Source organism: Peromyscus maniculatus, chromosome 1, assembly GCF_049852395.1.
Source record: "Peromyscus maniculatus bairdii isolate BWxNUB_F1_BW_parent chromosome 1, HU_Pman_BW_mat_3.1, whole genome shotgun sequence".
In the NCBI taxonomy this organism is placed as follows: Eukaryota; Metazoa; Chordata; class Mammalia; order Rodentia; family Cricetidae; genus Peromyscus; species Peromyscus maniculatus.
The window spans coordinates 151,758,117-151,779,261 of record NC_134852.1 but is presented as its reverse complement, the minus strand read 5'-3'; the positions used below and the strand labels follow the sequence as shown (position 1 = coordinate 151,779,261).

Here is a 21,145-nt window from a genome sequence, read left to right as displayed (position 1 = left end):
GGCGGAGACTTCCTGCTTGGGGATGTGGCAGCCACAGATTCATCATGTGGGGCTTTCCAGGGAACAGGTAGAAAGTCTTAGGTCCTCCTTCATGCCCTGATCCTTATGGGTTATGTGTACCCACAGTCCCAACCAGACCCTTCCCTTTCCCAGGCCTTCGTGGGAGCCTGAACCCAGATGGACATCCAAGAACTTCACAATGGCAGCCCCTCCCAACCTGGGCTACTGTCTCCAGTGCACTGGAACAGAAACTGCCTGCCAGGCAGGAGGTAGCGGCACACACCTTTAATCCCAGCGCTCAGGAGGCAGAGGCACGCGGATCTCTGAGTTAGATGCCAGCCTGGGCTGAGAGCGAGTTCTAGGACAGCCAGGGCTACACAGAGAAACCCTATCTTGAAAAACCAAAAGAAAAATCAAACTGCCTGCCAATAAGGAGGGCCCCTCTGTCCATGAAATGCAGAAGCTGGAGCAGGGTTCTTCTTCTGGTCACTTCTCCTCCACAGCTCTCGGAGCCCATTCTGATCTGGTGTTCAGCACACGGGACCTGCTCTCAGTTCCAGCTGTGAGTGAGGCTGTAGGACAGCGGGCTGAGCAAAGCTCATTTGGGAGTCTATTATCCTGGGCCCCTTCTCCCCTGCTAGGGGCTACTAAGGCTAGCAGGCAGGAGCTTGTTGACCCCCTTCTCCCGGAAGCTTTGAGCTGGTGCTTTTTTCTTCCCAATTTCCTGGTGCCCGCCCTCCTCAGAGTAGTAGCGCTGCTCACATCACACATTCAACTCTGGACAACTCCAGCAGGGTGAAGATATCCCAAGTGGACCCCTCGTCCTTGCTCAGACCACTCTTCCTGGTTTCCCTTTGACCACTATGTGTACAAAGTGCCTCTCTCAAGTCCAGGCTGGCACTGGCCTGAGCTGGAGCTTCCTGGAGACAGGCTGTTGTGGACATGCTGGACACATGGCCACCTCTGACTCACTCCCTGCAGGTGCTAAGGCTGCACTGTCTGGACATTCACTGCTTCATCCAGTACTCACATCCGCCCAGGCTCTGCCTCGCACCTTGAAACACACAAGCACTTGGAGGCATTTCACTGCACTGGGAGGCTGCAAAATAGCAGTTTCTGCTGTGGTGAACCACTGAGAGCTGGCTCTTCCCAGTGATGTTTTTTCCATGCGGTTAGTCCTTTATGGATTCTCTGCTAAAGCACCTTTAGGTTGTTTTTAAAATACTGGTGCCTGGGGCTGGAGAGATGGCTCAATAGTCAAGAGCATTCCCTGCTCTTCCAGGGGACCTGGGTTTGACTCCCAGCATTCCCTGCTCTTCCAGGGGACCTGGGTTTGACTCCCAGCCCCTATGTGATGGCTAACAACCACCTGTAACTGAGGTTCCAGGCAACGGGCACACACCTGGGACACAGACATAAATACAGGCGAAACACCCACACGTGTAAAACTCATTCAAAATTTGGAGGCTGGAGAGATGGCTCAGAGGTTAAGAGCACTGGCTGTTCTTCCAGAGGTTCTGAGTTCAATTCCCAACAACCACATGGTGGCTCACAACCATCTGTAATGAGATCTGGTGCCCTCTTCTGGCCATGCAGACACAGCACTGTATACATAATAAATAAATAAATAAATAAATAAATAAATAAATAAATAAATAAATAAATAAATCTTTTAAAAAAAAAAAAAAAAGTACTCACTGCTCTTCCAGAGGACCTGGGTTGGATTCTCAATACTTACATGGTTGTTGACAACCTGTAACTGCAGTCCCAGGCAATCGAGCTGCACATACATGGTGTATATACACATGCAGACAAAACACCCATGCACATAAAATAAAAAAAAAAAAATTAGCTGTGCGGTGGTGGCGCACGCCTTTAATCCCAGCACTCGGGAGGCAGAGGCAGGCAAATCTCTGTGAGTTCGAGGCCAGCCTGGTCTACAGAGTGAGTTCCAGGAAAGGCACAAAACTACACAGAGAAACCCTATCTCGAAAAACCAAATAAATAAATAAAAATAAAAATAATTAAAACTCAGTAAAAGAAAATATTGGCACCTTAGGCAAAGCAGAAATGAAAGTCTCTGGTTTGGACCTGGAATGTTCTTTGTAGGCACTGTTGTACAGTAGGCTTGGCTGTCAACTGGTGCAACACTGGAAGGTAGTAGGAACACCAAGGTAGAGCCTAGGAAACTTCTTGTCACCAAGAGGTCATTTATTTGCTGTTATTTGCCTGTTGTTGCTAATTTTTGTTCATTTGTTTTTATTTTTTTTGAGACAGGGTTTCTCAGTGTTAACAGTCCTGGCTGTCCTGGAACACTGCTGTTAATTTTTAAGCCAGGTATGGTAGCATATGCCTTCCATCCTAGCACTTAGGAAGTAGAGGAAGGTGGATCTTCATGAGTTTGACACCAGCCTGGTCTACACAGTGAATTCCAGGATAGTTAGGGCTACACAGAGACCCAGTCTCAAACAAACAAACAGTTGTATGTTTCCCTGCATGTATGTATATGCACTGCACATGTATCTGGTGCCTGTGGAGGGCAGAGAGAGCATCAGATCCCCTGAACTGTGGTTACAAACTGTTGTGAGCAGCCATGTGTATGTGCTGACTGAGTCCTCTGCAAGAGGAGCAAGTGCTTTTAACCACTGAACCCTCTCCATAGCCTGTTTGCTAGGATATACAGGATCTCAGCATGTAACCCAGGATGACCTCAGATCTATACCTCCTGCCTCAGCTTCCCGAGTACTGGGAACACTGAGACTACAGGCTTGCAACACCATGCCTGGCTAAAACCAATCTCACAAGCAGGGGGCGGGGACCAGAGGTCAACTCAGGTATCAAACCTTAGGCGCTGTTTAATTTATCTACCTTGTTTTTCAATTTTAAAATTGTATGTGTATGAGCATTTTGTCTGCATGTATGTCTGGGCATCACTTGCATGCCTGACAGCAAGAGATCAGAAAAGGGTATAGTATCCTTTGGAACTAGAGTTACAGATGGCTGTGAGCTGCCTCAGAGGTGCTGGGAATCGAACCCAGGTCCTCTGGAAGAACAACCAGTGCTCCTAACTACTGAGGCATCTCTCCAGCCCTGATCTACGTTTTTGTGTTGAGACAGGATCTCTCACTGGTGGGGGACTAAGCTAGACTGTCTGCTCATCAGCCCTCAGGGATTCCTCTCCCCAGTGCTGGGGTTACAGTTTTGAGTCACCATACCTGGCTTTGTCTATTTGTTGTTGTTGTTGTGGTGGTGGTGGTGGCTTTCTTTTTGTTTGTTTGTTTGGTTTGGCTTTGGTTTCTTTTTCAAGACAGGGTTTCTTTGTGAAGCCTTGGCTATTCTGGATCTCACTCTTGTAGACCAGGCTGGCCTCAAACTCACAGAGATCTGCCTGCCTCTGCTTGGATTAAAGACTGCACCACTACTGCCCCAGCTTATTTCATTCTTCATTTGTTTGTTTTGTTGATGTGGTTTCTGGGGATCCCACTCAGGTAACCTGACTGAGCTTCTCCCCCTACTTTATTATTCATTTTGCATTCTAAGCCTTTAATGCTACAGTTTATTGCAAATGGTTTCTCAGTTGGTGCACAGAGGTTTACTAAACATCATGTCACACTGTCCCTTTACCTTCTGGGATCTTCGTTAGGAGACCCTGCCATGTTATCTATTATCTAGTCCAACAATCTCAGTATGTACTCACTTAATCCAGTTGAGCAGGTAGGCTCCCAGTGGGTGATCCGCCAGGAGCCTCAAGGTGTTTTTCTATTTCATCAGAGCCAAGATGGCCCCGGCCTCAGAGAGCAGACAGCCCTTGCTATGAACTTGCGACGCCATCTCCTCTTGCTCTTAGTGCAGCCTGTGTAAGCTTGCACCTGCCACCTGTGACTGCAGCTCGGTAGGTCCTTTCTTCACTTCCAGAGGGACACTACAACTAGGGAGCAAGATGCGCACGGAGGCACATAGCTGTAATTTCAACCTTCGGGAGGCAGGGTCAGAGGATGGAGTTTCAGACAGCCTGGGCTACAACATGAGATCATCTTAGAACAACGACAACAAAACCAGAAAGAGTTGGACCTGCTGGCACAAGCTACAGAGAGGCTAAGTCAGGAGGGTAATAAACACAAGGGTGGCCTGAACTATAAAAGGGAAACTCTGAGATCCCATGGAAATGAGGGTTGGGCTGGGCTGTGATGCACACCTTAATCCCAGTACTCGGGAGGCAGAGGCTGGAGGATCTCTGTGAGTTTGAGGCCAGCCTGGTCTACAAAGCGAGTTCAGGACAGTCAGGGGTACACAGGGAAACCCTGTCTCGAAAACAAAACAATGAGGTTGGGATGTAGACCGGCAGTGGAGCCCTTGCCTACCGTGAGCAAGGCTTAAGATCCAGTTTGCAGCAGAGAAAATAGACACCTGACCAGGTGAAGAGGTCCCGGAGGCTGGGCTTTCATGCTTCACAGCACCTTCAGCTTGAGTACAGTGAGGACCCTTCCAGAAGCGGGGGGAAAAAGCTCCACAACTCTCAGCAGTCCTGGGGCTGATTTCAATTACTTTTTTCACAACTTTCATAACCAAACAAGTGTAAATATAGAAAATATTCAGTATACTTTTAAACACATGGTCCTGTGTGCTAAATCACACACAGAACCACGGAACAGAAATGTTCTGATAGGTCAGGTCACCTCCACAGAGGTGTCCATGGGCTGGACACTGCTGGAGGGAGCTCGGCTTTGGAGGGGAGCCCAGGATGTCACTCAGCTCAGGCAGCCCCAGCAGGTCAGCTCAGCTGCTTTCTGTGCCAACGATGAAAACGGAGGGTGCAGTGCATCGTGGTGGGAGAGGCAGGAAGCAAGAGCGCGAGGCAGCTGGCCACACTGCATCGGAAGTCGGGAAGCAGGGCGGTGGTGAGTGCTGGCGCTCAGCTCAGCTCCCTTTGCCCTTGTCAGAGTCTGGGGTCCCAGCCTAGGGAATGACGTCCCCCACATTTAGTGTGGATCTTCTCATGTTAGTTAACCTAATCTAGGAACTCTCTTACACATGCCCAGAGGCTTGTTTTCATAGTGATTCTGAAACCTATCAATTAAGACAATTAAAATTAGTCTTTATGATTACCTTGTAGGCCCAAGTGGGGGATACTTTTTAGTTAAAGTTTTTTTTTAATTTTTAAAATTTATTTCTATTTTGTGTGTGTATGCACATATGGAGGTCAAGGACAACTTGTGGAAGGGAGTCCGTTCTCTTCACCCATCATGTGAGTCCTAGGAATGGAACACAGGGTGTCAGGCTTGGTGGCCTTTGCCCGCTGGCTATTTCACAGGCTCAGCGCAAGCAGCTTCTGAGAACCTGTGTCTAAGCTATGTCCCCAGCAGACTCGCGAGCCCCAAGAGCTCTGGCCACCGGCATTTGTCTCTTCTGAGCCTCTGTGCCAGGGTAAAGCGGTTTTCCTGTCCATGAGCCACTGTCACACATGGGGCTCCTGCGAGACACTCGTGGTGGGTACTCTCTGGCACCCACGTGCAGCTCATGTAGGGAGCCACGCCCTAGAACGGCTCCTCAGTTTGACTGTGATCACCTCTCCGCCTTCCTTTAGATGTAGACAGGAGGAAGGGAGGCAGGTGGAAAGAAAGGCCAACTTTGCTTAGACCTGCAAACTCAAGATTCTCCCCCACAAAAAACCACACCTACGTTAAAGATTCTACAAGGCAGGGTGGGAGAGACAGCTCAGTGGTTAAGAGCACTGGCTGTTCTTCTGGAGGATCAGAGTTCAATTCCCAGCACCTACATGGTAGCTCACAACTGTCTCTAACTCCAGTTCTAGGGGATCCAATATCCTCACACAGAAAAAACACCAATTCCCACAAAATAAAAATCATTAAAAAAAAATTCTACAAGGTTAACTGTATGAGTAGAATGTTCCAGATCCAGAGCCAAATTATTTTGGGCTATCTTTAGTTCCCTTTGTAGTTACTCATTGTCCATCTCTGCCTATGATCTAACATCCTTCTATCAGGAAGAACCTTTGGACTGTACTATCTCTAACTTCTACCAACTCAAACACTAAGAATGTCATCAGACTGCATCTGAAATTTATAGCAGAGATTTCTCAGCTACCTAACTACCTGATGCCCCCATATCAATATATCTAGCAAATGCCTCGATTTATGACTTTTTGCTTTATAACTATAGTTCATATAACCACTTCTACACTGGAACCCATTCAGGGTAACCTGACTGGTGTTCCTGGACCACGATCACTCATATTTGGTTCAGAATAAACATCTCTTATTCACTTTGAAGTGAAAGTCCCGTTTTGCGTCAGCAGCCTTACTAAACTAATTGTTCCAGGAGTTGTTTGGTTCAAAGTCTGGCCTTTGACAGTCCTAACAAGCTAGGCTTGGTCACCCATCCCCAACATGCAAGCTAAAGAAGTAAGGGCAAGTAAGGAGCTGGGGGGCAGCTCAGTGGACAAGCACTTTCCTTGAAATCATGAGGCCCTGAGTGCAACCCCCTCCCAGAACCCACATTTTAAAAAACAAAAATAGGGGGCTAGAAACAACCTAGATACCCATCAACTGAAGAATGGGTTAAGAAAATGTGGTACATATACACAATGGAGTACTACTCAGCAGAGAAAAACAATGACAGCATGAAATTTGCAGGCAAATGGATGGAACTAGAAAAAAATCATCCTGAGTGAGGTAACCCAAACCCAGAAGGACAAACATGGTATGTACTCACCCATAAGTTGATTCTAGATATAAAGCAAGAACAATCAGACTGCAACCCACAGAACCAGGATGGCAATATAGCAGGGGGGACCCTAGGATGACTGTGGCTTAGAATAAGTTTTGGTTTTACTCAATCACTGGGCAAGCTTCAGTGAAACATTTCACAATTAGGATAAGAATTTATACTGTATCAAGCTGATAATAGAAAAATAAATTTTAAAAAAAGTGAAAAGAAAAACTAAGTTAGATTAAAAAAAAATAAAATAGAGGACTGGAGAGATGGCTCAGTGGTTAAGAGCACTGGCTGCTCTTCAAGAGGACCTGGGTTCAATTCCCTGCACCCACATGGCAGTTCACAATTGTCTGTAATTCCAGTTCTAGGGGATCTGACATCCTCACACAGACATACATGTAGGCAAAACACCAATGCACATAAAATAAAAATAAATAAAAAAAAACCCCAAAAAACAAAAGACCAAGCAGTCCCAGTATTTAGCACTTACACACACACACACACACACACACACACACACACACACACACACACCCAGGCAGGTTGAGGTCAGTCTGGTTCCAGAGTTCTGGAAGAGCTAAGGCTACACAGTAAGACCCTGTCTCAAAACCAAACAAAAAAGAAACAAACAGTGAAAATCAGAGATTTATTCAATGTGGATGAAAACAATGATGTTCAGTGGCCCCCAAGTCTATCTCTGGAGTCCCAGCAAGAGGTTTAGGTTTAGAGCCTAAGAGATATATGTAACTAAGCAGTCCTGGGCAAGATGTGGCCTCACCCATCTTCGGCTCCAGCCTGCCCTGCAAGGTGGTCTGACAATCAGGAGGATCAAGAGTCCAAGGTTAACGGAGCATGTGGTGGTGGTGCACACCTTTGATCCCAGCACTTAGAAGCAGGTGTATCTCTGTGAGTTCAAGGCCAGCCTGGTCTAACATAGTGAGTTCCTGCAAAGCCAAAGCAACACAGAGAAATCCTGTCTCGAAAACAAAAAGAAAACAACAGCAACAAAAAAAGAGTTCAAGGTTATATGGTAAGTTCTAGGTGAGTCTCAGAAAAATAAATAAATAAATAAATAAACACCTGCTTGTTGGTGCTTTCTGCATCTTAGACATAAGGAAGTTGGCCAGATGCCCATTCAGCCCTCAGGAATAGCAGGAGATAAAAGCAGATGAGCCAGGCTTCTGCTGCAATAGAGGCATATTAACCAACCATTCACCTTAAGCTCCTTCCCATCTAATTACTCTGTATATACTCCGTAAAGGCCCTGCCCTTTAATGCCATGACACATGACGAGCACCGTGACAATCGCTGGAAAAGACTGTAAGAGGATCAGAGAGGAGCACCCAATTCTCACCAATAATCCCAAACCTAGTACTCAGTCTGGGCTACACAGTGAAAAAGAAAGAGGAAGGAAGACAGGCATGCAGGAAGGAAGAGGAAGGCAGGCAGGCATGCAGGAAGGAAGGAGGAAGGAAAAAAAGAAGGAAGGAAAGAGGAAAAAAACATCAGGATGAGAAGATAGACATCTGTACCTGTGCTTAGATTAGATACCCTGCTTACACACACACACACACACACACACACACACACACACACACACACACACACACACACACACACGTATCCTACCTACCTGAGCCATATCTATGACCTCCAGCGGCCACAGTTGAGAAGTGGATTTGAGCTCCACTCAGGCTTCTCTTATTCTTTGGCCAAGAACAGAACCTTCTTTGCTGCTTCACGGTGACTGATTTTGTTTGCCTTACAATTCCAAGAAGGAAAAAGGACACAGTACAGTCAAATCCTCAGAGGGCAGATGAGGTGGCTCTTGTCTCCGGGATAGATAAGCTACTCAGAAAGAGAGGAGTACACACCTATCCTCTGCCTCCCCTGCCCCCTCCAGCCCTGTGGATCTAGGAGTGTCTTGAGTAAGGCTCCTAGACCTGACCTCTGCTTCCTTGTTACTCACATGGACCCTCTGTGCCTGCTTCAGGGCCACATCACCCTACTTTGGGCCACAATGCCATCACCTGCCCACAGGTTAGACACCTGGCCAGCCAGCTGCTTTAGCATTTTCACCAATGATGCAGAGGACCCAACTTAGGTGATGCTCACCAATGATGCAGAGGACCCACCTTAGGTGATGCTCACCAGTGATGCAGAGGACCCACCTTAGGTGATGCTCACCAGTGATGCAGAGGACCACCTTAGGTGATGCTCACCAATGAAGCAGAGGACCCACCTTAGGTGATGCTCACCAGTGATGCAGAGGACCCACCTTAGGTGAAAGAACTTTCACAACTCCATACCTGACAGCAAGGCTGTCACTGGCTGCATGCTGCTTGCTTTGTATAGCCTTGCATGACTTAACTTGGAGGCTCCAGACTTCACCCAGTCCAGTTGGCCCTGGAGAGACCCACCTGAGCCCTAATGGGGAATGGGCTTCATCTGGATCTTTTTGTTCTATTTTTTCAAGCAGTTTCTGTGTGTCAGCTCTGGCTCTCCTGAAACCCGCTCTGTAGACCAGGCTGGCCTCAAACTCACAGAGATCCTCCTGCCTCTGCCTTCCAAGTGCTGGGATTAAAGACGTGCGGCACCACCGCCCAGCTTCATCTGGCTCTTGAAGGCTATTTGAGAGCCACCTCTCATCTCTAGGCAGCTCCCCGCCCTCCACCCTGGAGTGTTTACATGATAAGGATTGTCCCCCAAACCCAAGAGAACTTTATGCCTCGGACACTTAGTCCTCGTATCAAGGTCCACTTGATGGTCACCTGAACTAACAGAAGGGCACTCAGGGCAATGCCTGTGTCCTCACAAAGGCAGCACTTAGCAGATGTTGCATCTGGTGCCCCAGGCTTTGAGATGGCTGGCAGTTCGAGAGAAAGGACCTCCCAGATGTGCGCAGAGGCCAGGAATAGGCCCAGGTCTCCTCTGAAACAGGAGTCCCAGAGGCAGCAGGGTGACAGCAGGCAGGAGGCCTTGCGGCACAAGTTTAGCCCACCACGGCAGAAGTCTCCTAGGACTTCTCACCTACCCTTACAATCCAACAGAAGCAGGGTAAAGCGGCAATTAACCAGGCAATTCCACGTAGTGTATCTGATAGTCAAAAGAGGTTTATTTGGGGGCGACTTACAACCAACAAAAGGATCGGTTACAGGATCCAGGAGAGGTGAGGTACAGTCCAATGTGGTTTTTTGGAGAACTCTGACTTGGTCTACAATCCAGCATCCAAGATCACGAGGTAGACAAGAGAGTGCGAGCACATACGCATTTCAGGTCTTAAGGGTCCAAAGAGGCCACGCCCCAGGGGCAGGTCATAGGCAGGTGTAGCAGTTACCTGCTGCCTCACTAGGGGCAATGCTTCAAGGTCAAAGCTGGAACAGCTACCCACAATAGCAGGGGCTGAATATGAAGAAATTTGTGGCTTTTCCTTTGAGATAGGCTCCACTATGTAGCTCTGGATGTCCTGGAACTCAGAGATTCACCTGCCTCTGCCTCCTGCATGCTGGTTAAAGGAGATCCTTTTTCCTGATGTTCAACTTGTCGATATCAAGAGTTCCTACGGCTCAGGATCTCTGCACACAAGCAGACTCTACATATGTAGTCCTTGACCCTCCCCCACCTTCACCATACGTGTACTTGCTGATAGATCTGATGTCCTAGTGTATCATGTGCAGGGCTCAGGTGTGTAAGCTCATAATCAGGACCTCTGACATAACCATGAAGGAGACTGAGAGAAAGCTCTACAGGGCAGGATGGGGCACTGAGCATCCCTCATGATGGGGTCATGGGTCTTGCCCAAGGACATCCTTGAGCCTCTAAGTGCTCTGTCTCAAGTGGCAAAACCTGCCCATTACTCCCCACAGTAGCCCTGATGTTGTCCAGGTATCCAGGTCCAGATGTCAGCCCTGAAGGATGCTACCGGGTGGAGGGGCAGGGCCTAGTCACTGTAGCAGGAAGGCCCTAGGGGCAAAGGATCCGGGATATTGCTCAGCAACAGGCACTCTGGCAGGTAACTCCACATTAGGGCCCGATCCCAGGTAACGTGTTAGGACCTCAAATCCTCCCCACTGATCACAGCAGACAAAGGGAGACTGGGTTAGGAACATCAGGTAGATCCAGAGCATGGCTCCTGGCTGAGCACTGCTTGTCTGTTACAGCTGCCTATGTGGGCCTGAACTCCACGTGGATCCTGAGAATCCTCATAGGCTCTTCTGGAAACCAGACAAACAGGCCACTCTGGACACAGGTCATAGAATTACTTAGGTATGCTTCCTCCTAGCCATGTTGAATCATCTGTCAGGCATGGTACACACCACCACCCACCCTTGGACACACTGAACACACAATAGCCTTGCTGCTGGTGTCAGAGATGGAGCCCCAGCTTTCTCCTCCAGCTTTCTCACTCAGGTCCAGTGTTGAAGGAGGCAAGCTGGGGGATGAGTAGATACCCCCAGTGAAGTGTCATAGTTAGCTTCAGTTGTCAACCTGACATACGTGGAAAGAGGGAACCTCGACGGAGGAATCGCTTCTATCAGATTGGCCTATGGGCATGTCCGTGGACATTTCTCCATTGCTCATTGATGGGGGAGAGAAGCTTAGTCCAATGTGTGAGGTGGGCCTGGGTTGTATAAGAAAGGTAGCTAAAAAAGCCAGTAAGCAGTGTTCCTTCACGGTCTCTACCTCAGTTCCTGCCCTGACTTCCCTGTACAGGTACAGGACTGTAACCTGTGTAAGAAATATCAAATATTATTCTTTTCTATCAAATACTATAAAATTTGAGTTTAGGATAAGGAATTCAAATTTCGTTTTCTTTTTTCTTTCGGTTTTTTTCTACGTAACAGCCCTGGCTCCTGGCAGTTCTAGGAATATGATGGCCTGGAACAGTGACCCTCCTTCAGTCAGGGACCATTTCACTTTCCTCCATTTTTTGTCGGTTCTTTTCAGACCAGCCAATTCGATGATACTGTGAGGTCAGACCCCAGCCAACCCGGAAAAGACACAGCCACCACCTGAGTTAGAGGAAGAACCAAACGCACTTCCTGCTTGGTGTGCTTCCTTGAGCACACTCTCCTGGTCAAGGGTAAAATTTGCCTTGTCCAGACACTTCAGTTGGAATGGTGGTCTCTTTATTTACCACCCAAAAATTACCCAAAACTTGGGAGTTGAGGTCAATCCTTTCCTCCTCAAGACTCAAGCCTATGGAAGGTTCTGCCATTTCTGGTGCCTTAAGACTGCTTTGGGGGCAGCACAAAGGTGGAGCTGTGTGAGCACGTGGACCTTTGGCCATGTTCAATCTGGGCTCCTTCATGGGCTTCATGTCAACAGACAGGTTTTTAGGGATGGGGCAGTCTACAGATCTAGAAGGCTTTCCTTGTGGCTAGGTCCAGCTTGTGGTCTGATTTCCAGCTTGTGAATCCTCAAACATCACCACCCAGACAGCATAGGACCCTGGGCTTCAGGCTCCTTTTCCTAGGCCCCACCAGAAACCCCACACTCAGGCGGTGCAACATAAGGAACAATCGCTTTAGATACAGGTTGGCCTCTCCAGACAATCTGGCCTTTCCTAAGGAAACTCAACATCAAGACCCAAGTTGAGGCGTCCACAGCTCAGGAAAAGTGACACTCCATTCTCCCCAGGCTCATCCAAAACTCCAGGGACCCAGGCGTCTTTAGAAATTCCCAAACACGCAGAGGAAGACTCGCCTACATGCAACCCACCTCCGTGTCCCTCATCCAGTCAGCCAGACAAGTATAGCCGGGCTCAACTTACGGACAAAGGCGGTAGCCCTGTGGCCAATTGGGACCCTGAGTAACGTCTGCCCAGCCCGCTGCGCTCAACTGATGTGCGCCTGAGGGTCACCAGCCTTGCCGGGCCCCAGCAATCGGGTAACCAGCACTTAGAGACTCATTGCACATCCCGCGTCGCAACTCGCTTAAGCGCGTCCTGTGCCCCCCAACCCAGTCCCTGCGCACGCGCAAGCTGTCCCCATCTGAACGCAAGTTCCGCCCCCCAACCCGGCACATCCTGCAGGCGAGCCCCGCCCTCCGCACCTCACGCACGCGCATTCTACTCCCGTGGCAGGCAAGCCTCGCCCCACACCGCCCCTACCGCTCTTATTAGGGGAGTCCAGCCATGGCGTCCGAGCGGCTGCCCAGCAGGCCTGCTTGTCTCTTGGTGGCCAGCGGCGCTTCCGAAGGTGAGGCGCACAGGGCAGCTGTATGGTGCAGTGGCCTGCCGTTCTGACTCCAGGTCACCGTTTGTGCCTGCGGAGTTGGGATCCTGGGACCCTGCACCTGTTTCCCTGGGGCAGGCCTGTGTAGTCTGAGCTCGCAGGCAGGGTGGCCAGCGCCTGCGGAGATGACCCTGCCCCCAGGTCAGCCGCAGGGGCTCGGTACTCTGCCCACACCGTTCCTGCCTCTCCTGGGTCCTGATCCTGGCCCTGTCTTCACGCGCCTCCAGGACGCGATCCTAAATGGGTTTGCTCGAAAGAGCTGCACAGAAGAGACTCGCACACAGAAAGGGGTCTCCTAGCTATGGGTTCCAACTGCCCCGTGTGTGTCTGGGAAGCTGGGCGGAGGATTACTTCACGGGTCTTTAGGGAACTGACTAGCCCAAGATAGTCACTGCGGGGTGACGGAGCTCAGGGCTGCGACCCGGTGTATCCCTCACAAACCATATAGAGCATTCAAGCGAGCATGAGCCTTGAACTGATGAATCCCTGGGGTCCACATAGAAGCCTCCCAGGTGGAGATGGGAGGGGCCCGAGGGTGCTGCTCCGCCCTGGAAGACAGGGTTAGGAGAATCTATAGCTGCTCCTAGGTAGGCCTTACTTGAGAGTTTGGCAGTGACGGATTGGGGAGCTGGTGGGGATAATCTGGGCTTGGTCACTGCAAATGTATAAAGTCATAAAAGTAAAGAAGCAGGGCCTAGTGGTGCGTGTCTTTAGTCCCAGCACTCAGGACGCAGAGGCAGATGGATCTCTGGGAGTTTGAGGCCAGTCTGGAACTTATATAGCAAGTTCCAGGCCAGCAGGGCTACATAGTGAGATTCTGACTTAAAAACTAAACCAAAACAAAACCCACAAAGCAAAAGCCTAGTGTAGGAGTTAGAGGCAGGAGGATAAAGAGGTTAATGACTACATGGGATGCTATCTCAAAAAGAGGGGAAATCGCTTCTCTGCCTTTTGGCTAAGATCAAGTGTAGTATCTGTCCTTATCAGTTTAATATCTGATACGTCCTCTATCCGAGGACTATGTATTACGTGGATTTTTGGAACTAGGAGTTGGAATAGGAGCTTGCTCCGTCCACTCCACGCATCGACCTGGTATTGCAGTACCTCCAGGAACGGTGGAGAGAGAGAGAGGGAGAGGGAGAGGGGAAGATGGAAAGATGAAGCTAGAGGGTTGTGCCCTTAGATTAAACCAGCACAGACATCACTGCACTTAAGAAGGTGATGTGGGTCTCTACTCCCTAACTGAGGGGCAGCTAGGCTGTACCCACAAATCGGCTAGAAGTCTTGTTTTTTCAAGACAGGTTTTTTTTCTTTTGTGCGTGCGTGCGTGTGCGCGCGCGCCTTGAATGTCCTGGAACTCATTCTGTAGACCTGGCTGGCCTCCGACTCAGAGATCTGCCTGCCTCTGCCTCCCAGGTGCTGGCATTAAAGATGTGCGCACCCGGCTTCTGGAGTCAAATGAAACAGGCAGCCTTTGTTCCTTTTTGAAGCCTCTTGATGGGCAGAAGAGTGCCGAGAACAGCATGGTGAGGCTCTTAGGAAGACGGGACCCTCTAGGTGTCCTGAGTGTGGGGAGTGCCCCAAACACCATGCTGTCCTGCTGCATTTACGGCTGTGACCTGTTCAGTCTTTCTCTCCCCAGGCTGTGGGGACCCTGGATACTGGTGGGTCTGTAGGGGAGGACCCAAATGGCTGCTGTCCTGCCCCCAGGGTGTAGACCCTGGGGTGGGTGAAATGGACTGCTCCTGAGGCTGGGTCTGGGACCAGGAGAGTCCCCAGGAGCATTGGCAGTCTCCGGTGAACAGGGGTGGGCCAGCTGACCCTGTTGGGCCCTTGCCTTTTTGGAACCCTCTCTCTCTCCCAGGTGTGTCAGCCCAGTCCTTCTTCCACTGCTTCACACTGGCCAGTGCTGCTTGCAACCTCCAGGTGGCCACCCCTGGGGTGAGTACAGTCACCCTCCTCCAGGGAACCCCGGCGCTCCTCTCCTTTCTTGGGTTGAGGCTAGCAGAGTGTAGCGAGCCCTCTGTGGTTGATAGGGTCGGGGGGAGCTATCTCCAGATAAGGGGATCTACAACCAAACTTGGTGGAATCCTTAAGTCGTGGTCCCAGTTCCCTGGACTGTGACTACCGGTGTTAAGGGAGCTTTTTTCATTGTGGCTTGCACTTTTGCAAGTCTATAAGTGAAAGATAAGAAGACTTGGTCCTAGTGTGTGGGTCCTGCCCAGATCCTCCTAATAGGAGAGATTCCCGATTCTTGCACTGTGGCCCTGGGAACACCAGATATAAATGGGCCATGGCAAATGTGCATTGTGTATTTGCATGTTTCGAAGTCACAAGGTGGCTGGGACAGTTGTTGCTACTTTATAATCAGGAGACTGGGGACTACGGGGGAGCAGGGTGTGGTGATCTCCTGTGGTAAGACCTCAGCATTGTGTTGTACTGGGCTCCTGCACCCTGGTGGTTTGCTTCTCTGGGCCTACCTTGTACTTGATTTTTCTCTCTCTATAGCCACTGAAGGCTCCCTGCCTGAGCCAGCCAGTAAAAGTGACTGTCTAGGCAGGTGTTTGTGCCCCAGGGGCTGTTTTGAAATCTGTTAGCCTTTCTGAGTTCTCTGTCATCCAAATGGGGGGGGAGGTGCTGGTGCTGACCCTTCACCTAGGCTCTGCTTCTATAGGGAAAGGCCATGGACTTTGTGGATGTGACCGAGAACAATGCACGTTGGGTACAAGACTTCCGCCTCAAAGCTTATGCCAGCCCCGCTAAGCTTGAGTCCATAGACGGTAGGTGGCGAAAGTGACAAGTGGTAACTTCTAGCTAGTGGGTCCCTGTGGAGGGCCTCTGTGTCTGGCCATGCCCTTATTTGACCTGTGGTTCCCCTCCCCGCCCCCCAGGTGCCCGGTACCATGCTCTCCTGATTCCCAGCTGTCCTGGAGCACTGGCTGACCTTGCCAGCAGCGGGTCCCTGGCTCGGATACTGCAGCACTTCCGCTCAGAGAGCAGTGGGTGACAAGAAACTGGAGAACGGGCTGGCAGGCAGAGTAGGAGGGTGTGACCAAAACAGCGGGCGGGCGACAGGGAACGAGAGACAGGGTCTGGAAGGCAGATATGGGGTGGCTGTGGAGTTCGGGGTTAGGGTTCAGGACTGGGCGTGCCTAGTGATTTCATCAGCCCCTCAGATGGGCGTGGAGAGCCGCAGTGGTTCTGACCTGCACACAGGTGAGTTTGCTCTGTGTCCATGTGCACGACAGAGTGATCTCACCAAATATAACGTGTGCACTGTTAGTCTCCGCACTGTGAGCCTATGAAGGCCCAGAGAGGGCTGGTGACCATGGCCTCTTAGCCCTTTCCATGGTAGGTTAATCAGGATACTGTCTGGATTCCTAGTGGGAATCGGCAACATCTGTTGTGGTAAGCACATCTGTAGGCTGGGGCAGGATGCTCATCAGAGACCAGAATGCAGACGGGCTCCATTCAGTGTCCTTGGTTGGTGAGAACTGGTCCTCTGGGCATAGACAAGAAGCAGTTGTTCCAGCTACCTCTGCCATGGGAATACACTGGCCATTAAGTTGCCTTTGGGGAGGAGCCAGGGGAGCCTCGTTGCAGAGCAGGAGACCCCCTGGCAGTACCACCCCCAGCTGCAGTGTGAAGCAGTGGCTGGTACATGGACTGGGAGTCCTGTGTGCTTACACATCTCAAACCTGGGCTCTAAACTCTAGTCTTTTAGCATCCACCTCGGGGGAAGGGACACTTGGCGGGGACCCTACCCAAGACAGCGCCCAGGGCCTCAGAGTACCTTGCTACTTTTAGAGCCCATCTGTGCCATTGGCCATGGTGTTGCTGCCCTGTGCTGTGCTACCAATGAAGACAGGTCCTGGGTGTTCCAAGGCTACAGTCTGACAGGGGTAAGTATTCCATGGACAAGCCAGTGTCCCGTTCCTTCCTATCTCCCTTACTCCTACCCGAACCAGGAAGAGATTCCTACAGGCACTGTGACCTGCCAGTCCCCATACTGTTAGAGCAGTTCTCTCCTTGTCCGTGTGATATGAGCTATCTGTAAGATGGCAAGCACAGCCTGAGCCCCTCTGGGGTGAGCCCCTCACATGAACATCATGGAACCCCTGAAAGGACTCCTTCCAGAGGATACCAGCCCACCTCATGTTGGTCACACTTATGCCCTGATGCTGGGGGAGCCAGGCACTCTAAGCCGCGGTGGCTTGGTCTCCAAAAGATGACTGAGTTTTGCCTTTGCGCATCTCCCCCATGTGGTAGCTGAGGCTGCTGCTTTGATTTGACCCGCCTGGTCCCTAGGGTTGGTCTTGGGGACAGTAGGGCGGGCACTGGACAGGGTGGAGCCACTGACTGGTCTGACGCAGGCCCTGACTTGCAGCCTTCTGTGTACGAGCTCATCAGGGCACCCGACTTTGCCCGCCTGCCGCTGGTTGTTGAAGACTTTGTGAAGGATTCTGGTGCTGGCTTCAGTGGTGAGCCTAAGTTGGTGCCCCTACACCTAGATTTGTGGGGCCACCTCCTGTGTCTTGGGTTGGTGTCTTAGGTCCTGCACACCCCTGTGGTGAATGGTTTGCCCAGACAGGCTTTCCTGCTGGCCCCTGTTGGTCACAGCACCCCAGTGGGTGGTCACAGCACCCCAGTGGGTGGAAGTGGGACTGGGCCTAGGCTTTGTGGGCCTAAGGTTTGTGCCCTCTGCCTTAGCCAGTGAGCCTGACGCGGTGCATGTGGTGCTGGACCGTCACCTGGTCACTGGCCAGAACACGAACTCCACTGTTCCTGCTGTCCAGAACCTGCTCTTCCTCTGTGGCAGCCGGTGAGGGCCCTGGGAAAGGGTTTGGGTGGTTTCCGGCTTTGTAACTGGCTCCCTCTACTGGGCAGTTTTGTCCGCGATGCCCTACCTGCTGGTGCTGAGTCTGGACCATGTGTTGTTCATCCTATAGGAAGTAACGTGGATGCTGTCCCTGATCCTGGTGGCCTAGAGACAACAGCTGAACTCACTGTGGCCTCTTCTGTTGGTCCTTACCTGATGGGGCCCTCAAGCCTCCATCTGGACCTTGTGGGATGCTGGAAGCCTCCAGGAGTTAAGACTTGTAGAGTGTCAGTTTAATGTAAACTGAACACTCCTTCCTCCATTCCCAGCACACAGTGTGGAGCGTCTTAGCTGGCCAGGCAGTCCCTGAGATCTGCAAATTGAGCGTTCCAAGGAGAATCGTCCATTCTTGGGGTTTTAGAATGGGGTGTTGCTCTTCCATGGCCCTCTGGCTATTCCCATCCCTTTGGCTGTTGGTGAGAACCATGGGGAAGGGACCAACAGGCTTGAGCTTCCCCTGAATTCATCTTGCCAAAGGTGGACAGTATATGTTTCCTTAGCCCTAAGCAGGCTGCATCCTTGCTGAAGAAGTCTGCCCTTGTTTAAGCCTTGCTGGCCTGTGGTTTTGAATGTAATAGAGGCCCCAGTTTGGCCTGGCCTGGTCCTGGACCCTTGGAGTAGACACAGTGATGTCACCCTGCCCCGTATGGCATGGAAAAAACATGAGTGTCACACCTAGAGATCCTTAAACTGCTGTTACCCCATAGTCTGTCCAGTGGCCTCTGGCTTACGGAAGCCTCAGACCGGGTATTTCATCTACTCCTAGAATGGATGGCCGCAGATGGTCTTGGGCTATATGGACTAGGAATAGCCATGAGTCCTGCCTCCCAGACCCTAGACAGGCTTTTGCTGAGGACCTGATATGGACACGTAGCCGCCTCCCTCCTGGACATGCTTGTTTGCTGTCAATCCTGGGGCACCTGGCCTGGACTGTAGCCTCCAGTGAACAGCCTTCTAGCCCTGGAATAAAGCCTTCCAACTGGACCTCCCAATTTCCATCTCCACTTACCTTTTGCACATCCCAAGCTCCAGGGTAGCACCAGTGCCAGAGGCCTAGAGGAACACCTTTTGGCGGTGAGAAACCTTTAATGAGGGAAGTCCAGAACCAAGTGGAATAAAGAAGCAGGAGAAGCCTACCTGTCTCTGGATTCCTCCTTAGCCATGCACTGCCCCCATCTGCCACGAACACTATGTAATGGTGGATATTCATGGACAAAAACTTAAAAATCTGAGGCTGTGCCCTAGGCTTGGCTGGTTCAGGCATAGACTGGGTGGTCTGTAAACAACAAATATATTTCACACACATCTTAAAGCTTGAAGTCCAAGGTTATAGTGTGGCAGGTGTGTCTGTTAAGAGCTAACTGGCTCAGACCTCTTTGCTTCTTACCTGGTGGAAGGGGTATCTGCTCTCTGGAACCTGGTCAGAGGTCACTGATCGTTTCATGGAGCTGAAGTCCCACTCACCACTGTCACCAAGGAGACGAGGTTTTAGCATGAATTAGGGGACAGCTTCAGACACTGGGGAGGTTTTTCAAGACAGGGTTTTTCTGTGTAGCCCTGGCTGTCCTCAACTCAGCCTTGGCTGGGATTAAAGGCAGGCCCCTGCCACCACCACCCGTGTTCTAGACTGAGGCGTCGCATAGCTATAGCAGTGAGGTGGCCCTGACTGTGCCTGGGCTCTGCCCCAAGGGCCTTCCCAGCAGCCAGTCCTGGGTGGAGAAGGGGACAGCAGGCTGGAGAAGACAGAACGAACAAAACTCTGAAAAGTGGCAGCTGAGCTCGGGGTATGTTCACAAACACATTTTAATTACTTTAAAGAAGTGAAACCTTGAGGACTGGGATTAAAGGCATTTGCCACGGCGCCCAGCTAGTGGTTTCTTTACAATGGAATGTCACCAGTTCAGTCAAGTATTTGGCCATACATTCTGATACACAGCCATATGTAGTAGTGCGACCTTTAACCCCAGCAGAGGCAGCCTGGTCTACATAGTAAACTATAAGACACCTGGTTATGTACAGAGACCTTGTCTCCAAAAACACAAGAAAGAGGTCCACAGAGCATGCATAATGAATGCCTGGCCAGTATGCCTGGAGTCCTCAGGTTGGAAAGACTCAAAACCTTGATGGCCTTTTAGGACACACTATTGCTAGCCCAAAGGTTCTGCCTACTACATGCTGAAGCGGGTCGGCCTCAAGCAGCGCTGTTCCCACAGGCTCCGGCTCCTGGCCAGAAGTGGCAGAATAGCTGTGGGTCTCCATCAGGGGAAGTGAGCACCAGCTGTGCTGGGCTGCAGAAGCCGCTCCCCACTTCACACCCAGGATAGGGCCAGACTGCCCAGGCAGGTACTTAGCTCTGGAGCCACTTATGGTGGGAATTTGGGGGAATGGGCCTAGAAAGTTGCTGTATGATCCTCCCTAATAGGGGTCCACAAGGTCTTTTTCATCAGAGCATCCACCTGCTTCTGCCTCCTGAGTGCTGGGATTAAAAGCATGGGCCACCACTGCCTGGTTTTTATTTATTTTTTTCGACATGGGGTTTCTCTGTGTAGCTTTGGACCCTATCCTGGGACTCCCTCTGTAGACCAGGCTGGCCTCGAACTCAAGAGATCCACCTGCCTCTGTCCCGAGTGCTGGGATTAAAGGTGTGCGCCACCACTGCCTGGCTCTGGTTTTTATTTAGTTTTATTTAGGGTTTCTATGTAGTCCTGGAACTCACTAAGTAGACCAGGCTATCCTTAGATGTGGACAATCTGGTTGCTGCCTTCCAGGAACTGGGATTATAGGCACGTGCTTCCATGCCCCTTCAAAGCTGGTGCCACTGCTCTTTAGATCCTGGCCACACCAGGCAGAGCACCTAGATGGGAGAATAAATCACTGGACTTACTCTGGGCAGTGGGCAGGCCTGGCTCTGTAGTTTTGTATAATATTTAAGGGTCCAGCCTTAAATTTATACAAGTCCAGGGGCCCAGGAGAGACACTACTAACGGCTCAGGAATGAATCCAGCTGCTCAGAGCTCTTTAGTTCAATTGGTTTATTCCTCAGCCACCATCATTCAGTCACTAGTTCACAGATCTCTTTATTTCCTTAGTTCCCTTCTTCTTGTTCCCTCAATTCTTAATTCCCTCTAATCTTCAATTCAATCCTTCAATCTTAAATTCCTAGTTCTCGCAATTCTTCAATCCTTCCATTCCTCATTCCTTCAATTCTTCATTCCCCCAATTCTCTGTTCCCTCCATTCCTAGTTCTCTCCCATCTTCCATCCCTTAATTCTCCATCCTTCAGTCCTTCTCCGGT

The 21,145-nt window shown here is 50.5% G+C and overlaps 1 protein-coding gene, 1 long non-coding RNA gene and 1 other non-coding gene across 6 annotated transcripts; 2 read left to right on the top strand and 1 right to left on the bottom strand.

The window, feature by feature from the left end:
* Positions 1–7,571: 7,571 nt before the first annotated feature.
* LOC121820905 (uncharacterized) lies at positions 7,572–8,502 on the bottom strand. 2 transcript variants are annotated; one of them, XR_006061527.2, is made up of 3 exons: positions 8,369–8,502; positions 7,816–7,919; positions 7,572–7,708 (listed from the first exon to the last, which is right to left on the bottom strand). It is a non-coding gene; the product is annotated as an uncharacterized LOC121820905 (long non-coding RNA). The 2 variants fall into 2 exon arrangements; XR_006061529.2 differs by having other exon boundaries at positions 7,592–7,712.
* A 4,288-nt stretch (positions 8,503–12,790) lies between these two features.
* On the top strand, positions 12,791–18,986 carry Gatd1 (glutamine amidotransferase class 1 domain containing 1). Of its 3 annotated transcripts, none has more exons than XM_006977223.4 (8): positions 12,791–12,935; positions 14,836–14,912; positions 15,646–15,751; positions 15,863–15,970; positions 16,779–16,873; positions 17,359–17,452; positions 17,682–17,793; positions 17,921–18,986. In XM_006977223.4, exons 1-8 carry the CDS (start codon positions 12,872–12,874, stop codon positions 17,925–17,927), a joined length of 663 nt encoding a protein of 220 aa, XP_006977285.1. In that variant the 5' UTR covers positions 12,791–12,871; the 3' UTR covers positions 17,928–18,986. The 3 variants fall into 3 exon arrangements, with proteins under 3 accessions (XP_006977285.1, XP_006977286.1, XP_076419993.1); XM_076563878.1 differs by having other exon boundaries at positions 12,881–13,112; XM_006977224.4 differs by lacking the exon at positions 17,921–18,986 and having other exon boundaries at positions 17,682–17,797.
* LOC121827054 (U2 spliceosomal RNA) lies at positions 13,907–14,097 on the top strand. Its single transcript, XR_006069189.1, has one exon. It is a non-coding gene; the product is annotated as a U2 spliceosomal RNA (small nuclear RNA).
* Positions 18,987–21,145: the final 2,159 nt, after the last annotated feature.

Coding starts and splice junctions, on each gene's coding strand:
- Gatd1 (XM_006977223.4), top strand. CDS start 12,872: ATGGCGTCCGAGCGGCTGCCCAGCAGGCCTGCTTGTCTCTTGGTGGCC. Junction 12,936..14,835: donor GGCCAGCGGCGCTTCCGAAG/GTGAGGCGCACA, acceptor TCTCTCTCCCAG/GTGTGTCAGCCCAGTCCTTC. Junction 16,874..17,358: donor AAGGCTACAGTCTGACAGGG/GTAAGTATTCCA, acceptor CCTGACTTGCAG/CCTTCTGTGTACGAGCTCAT.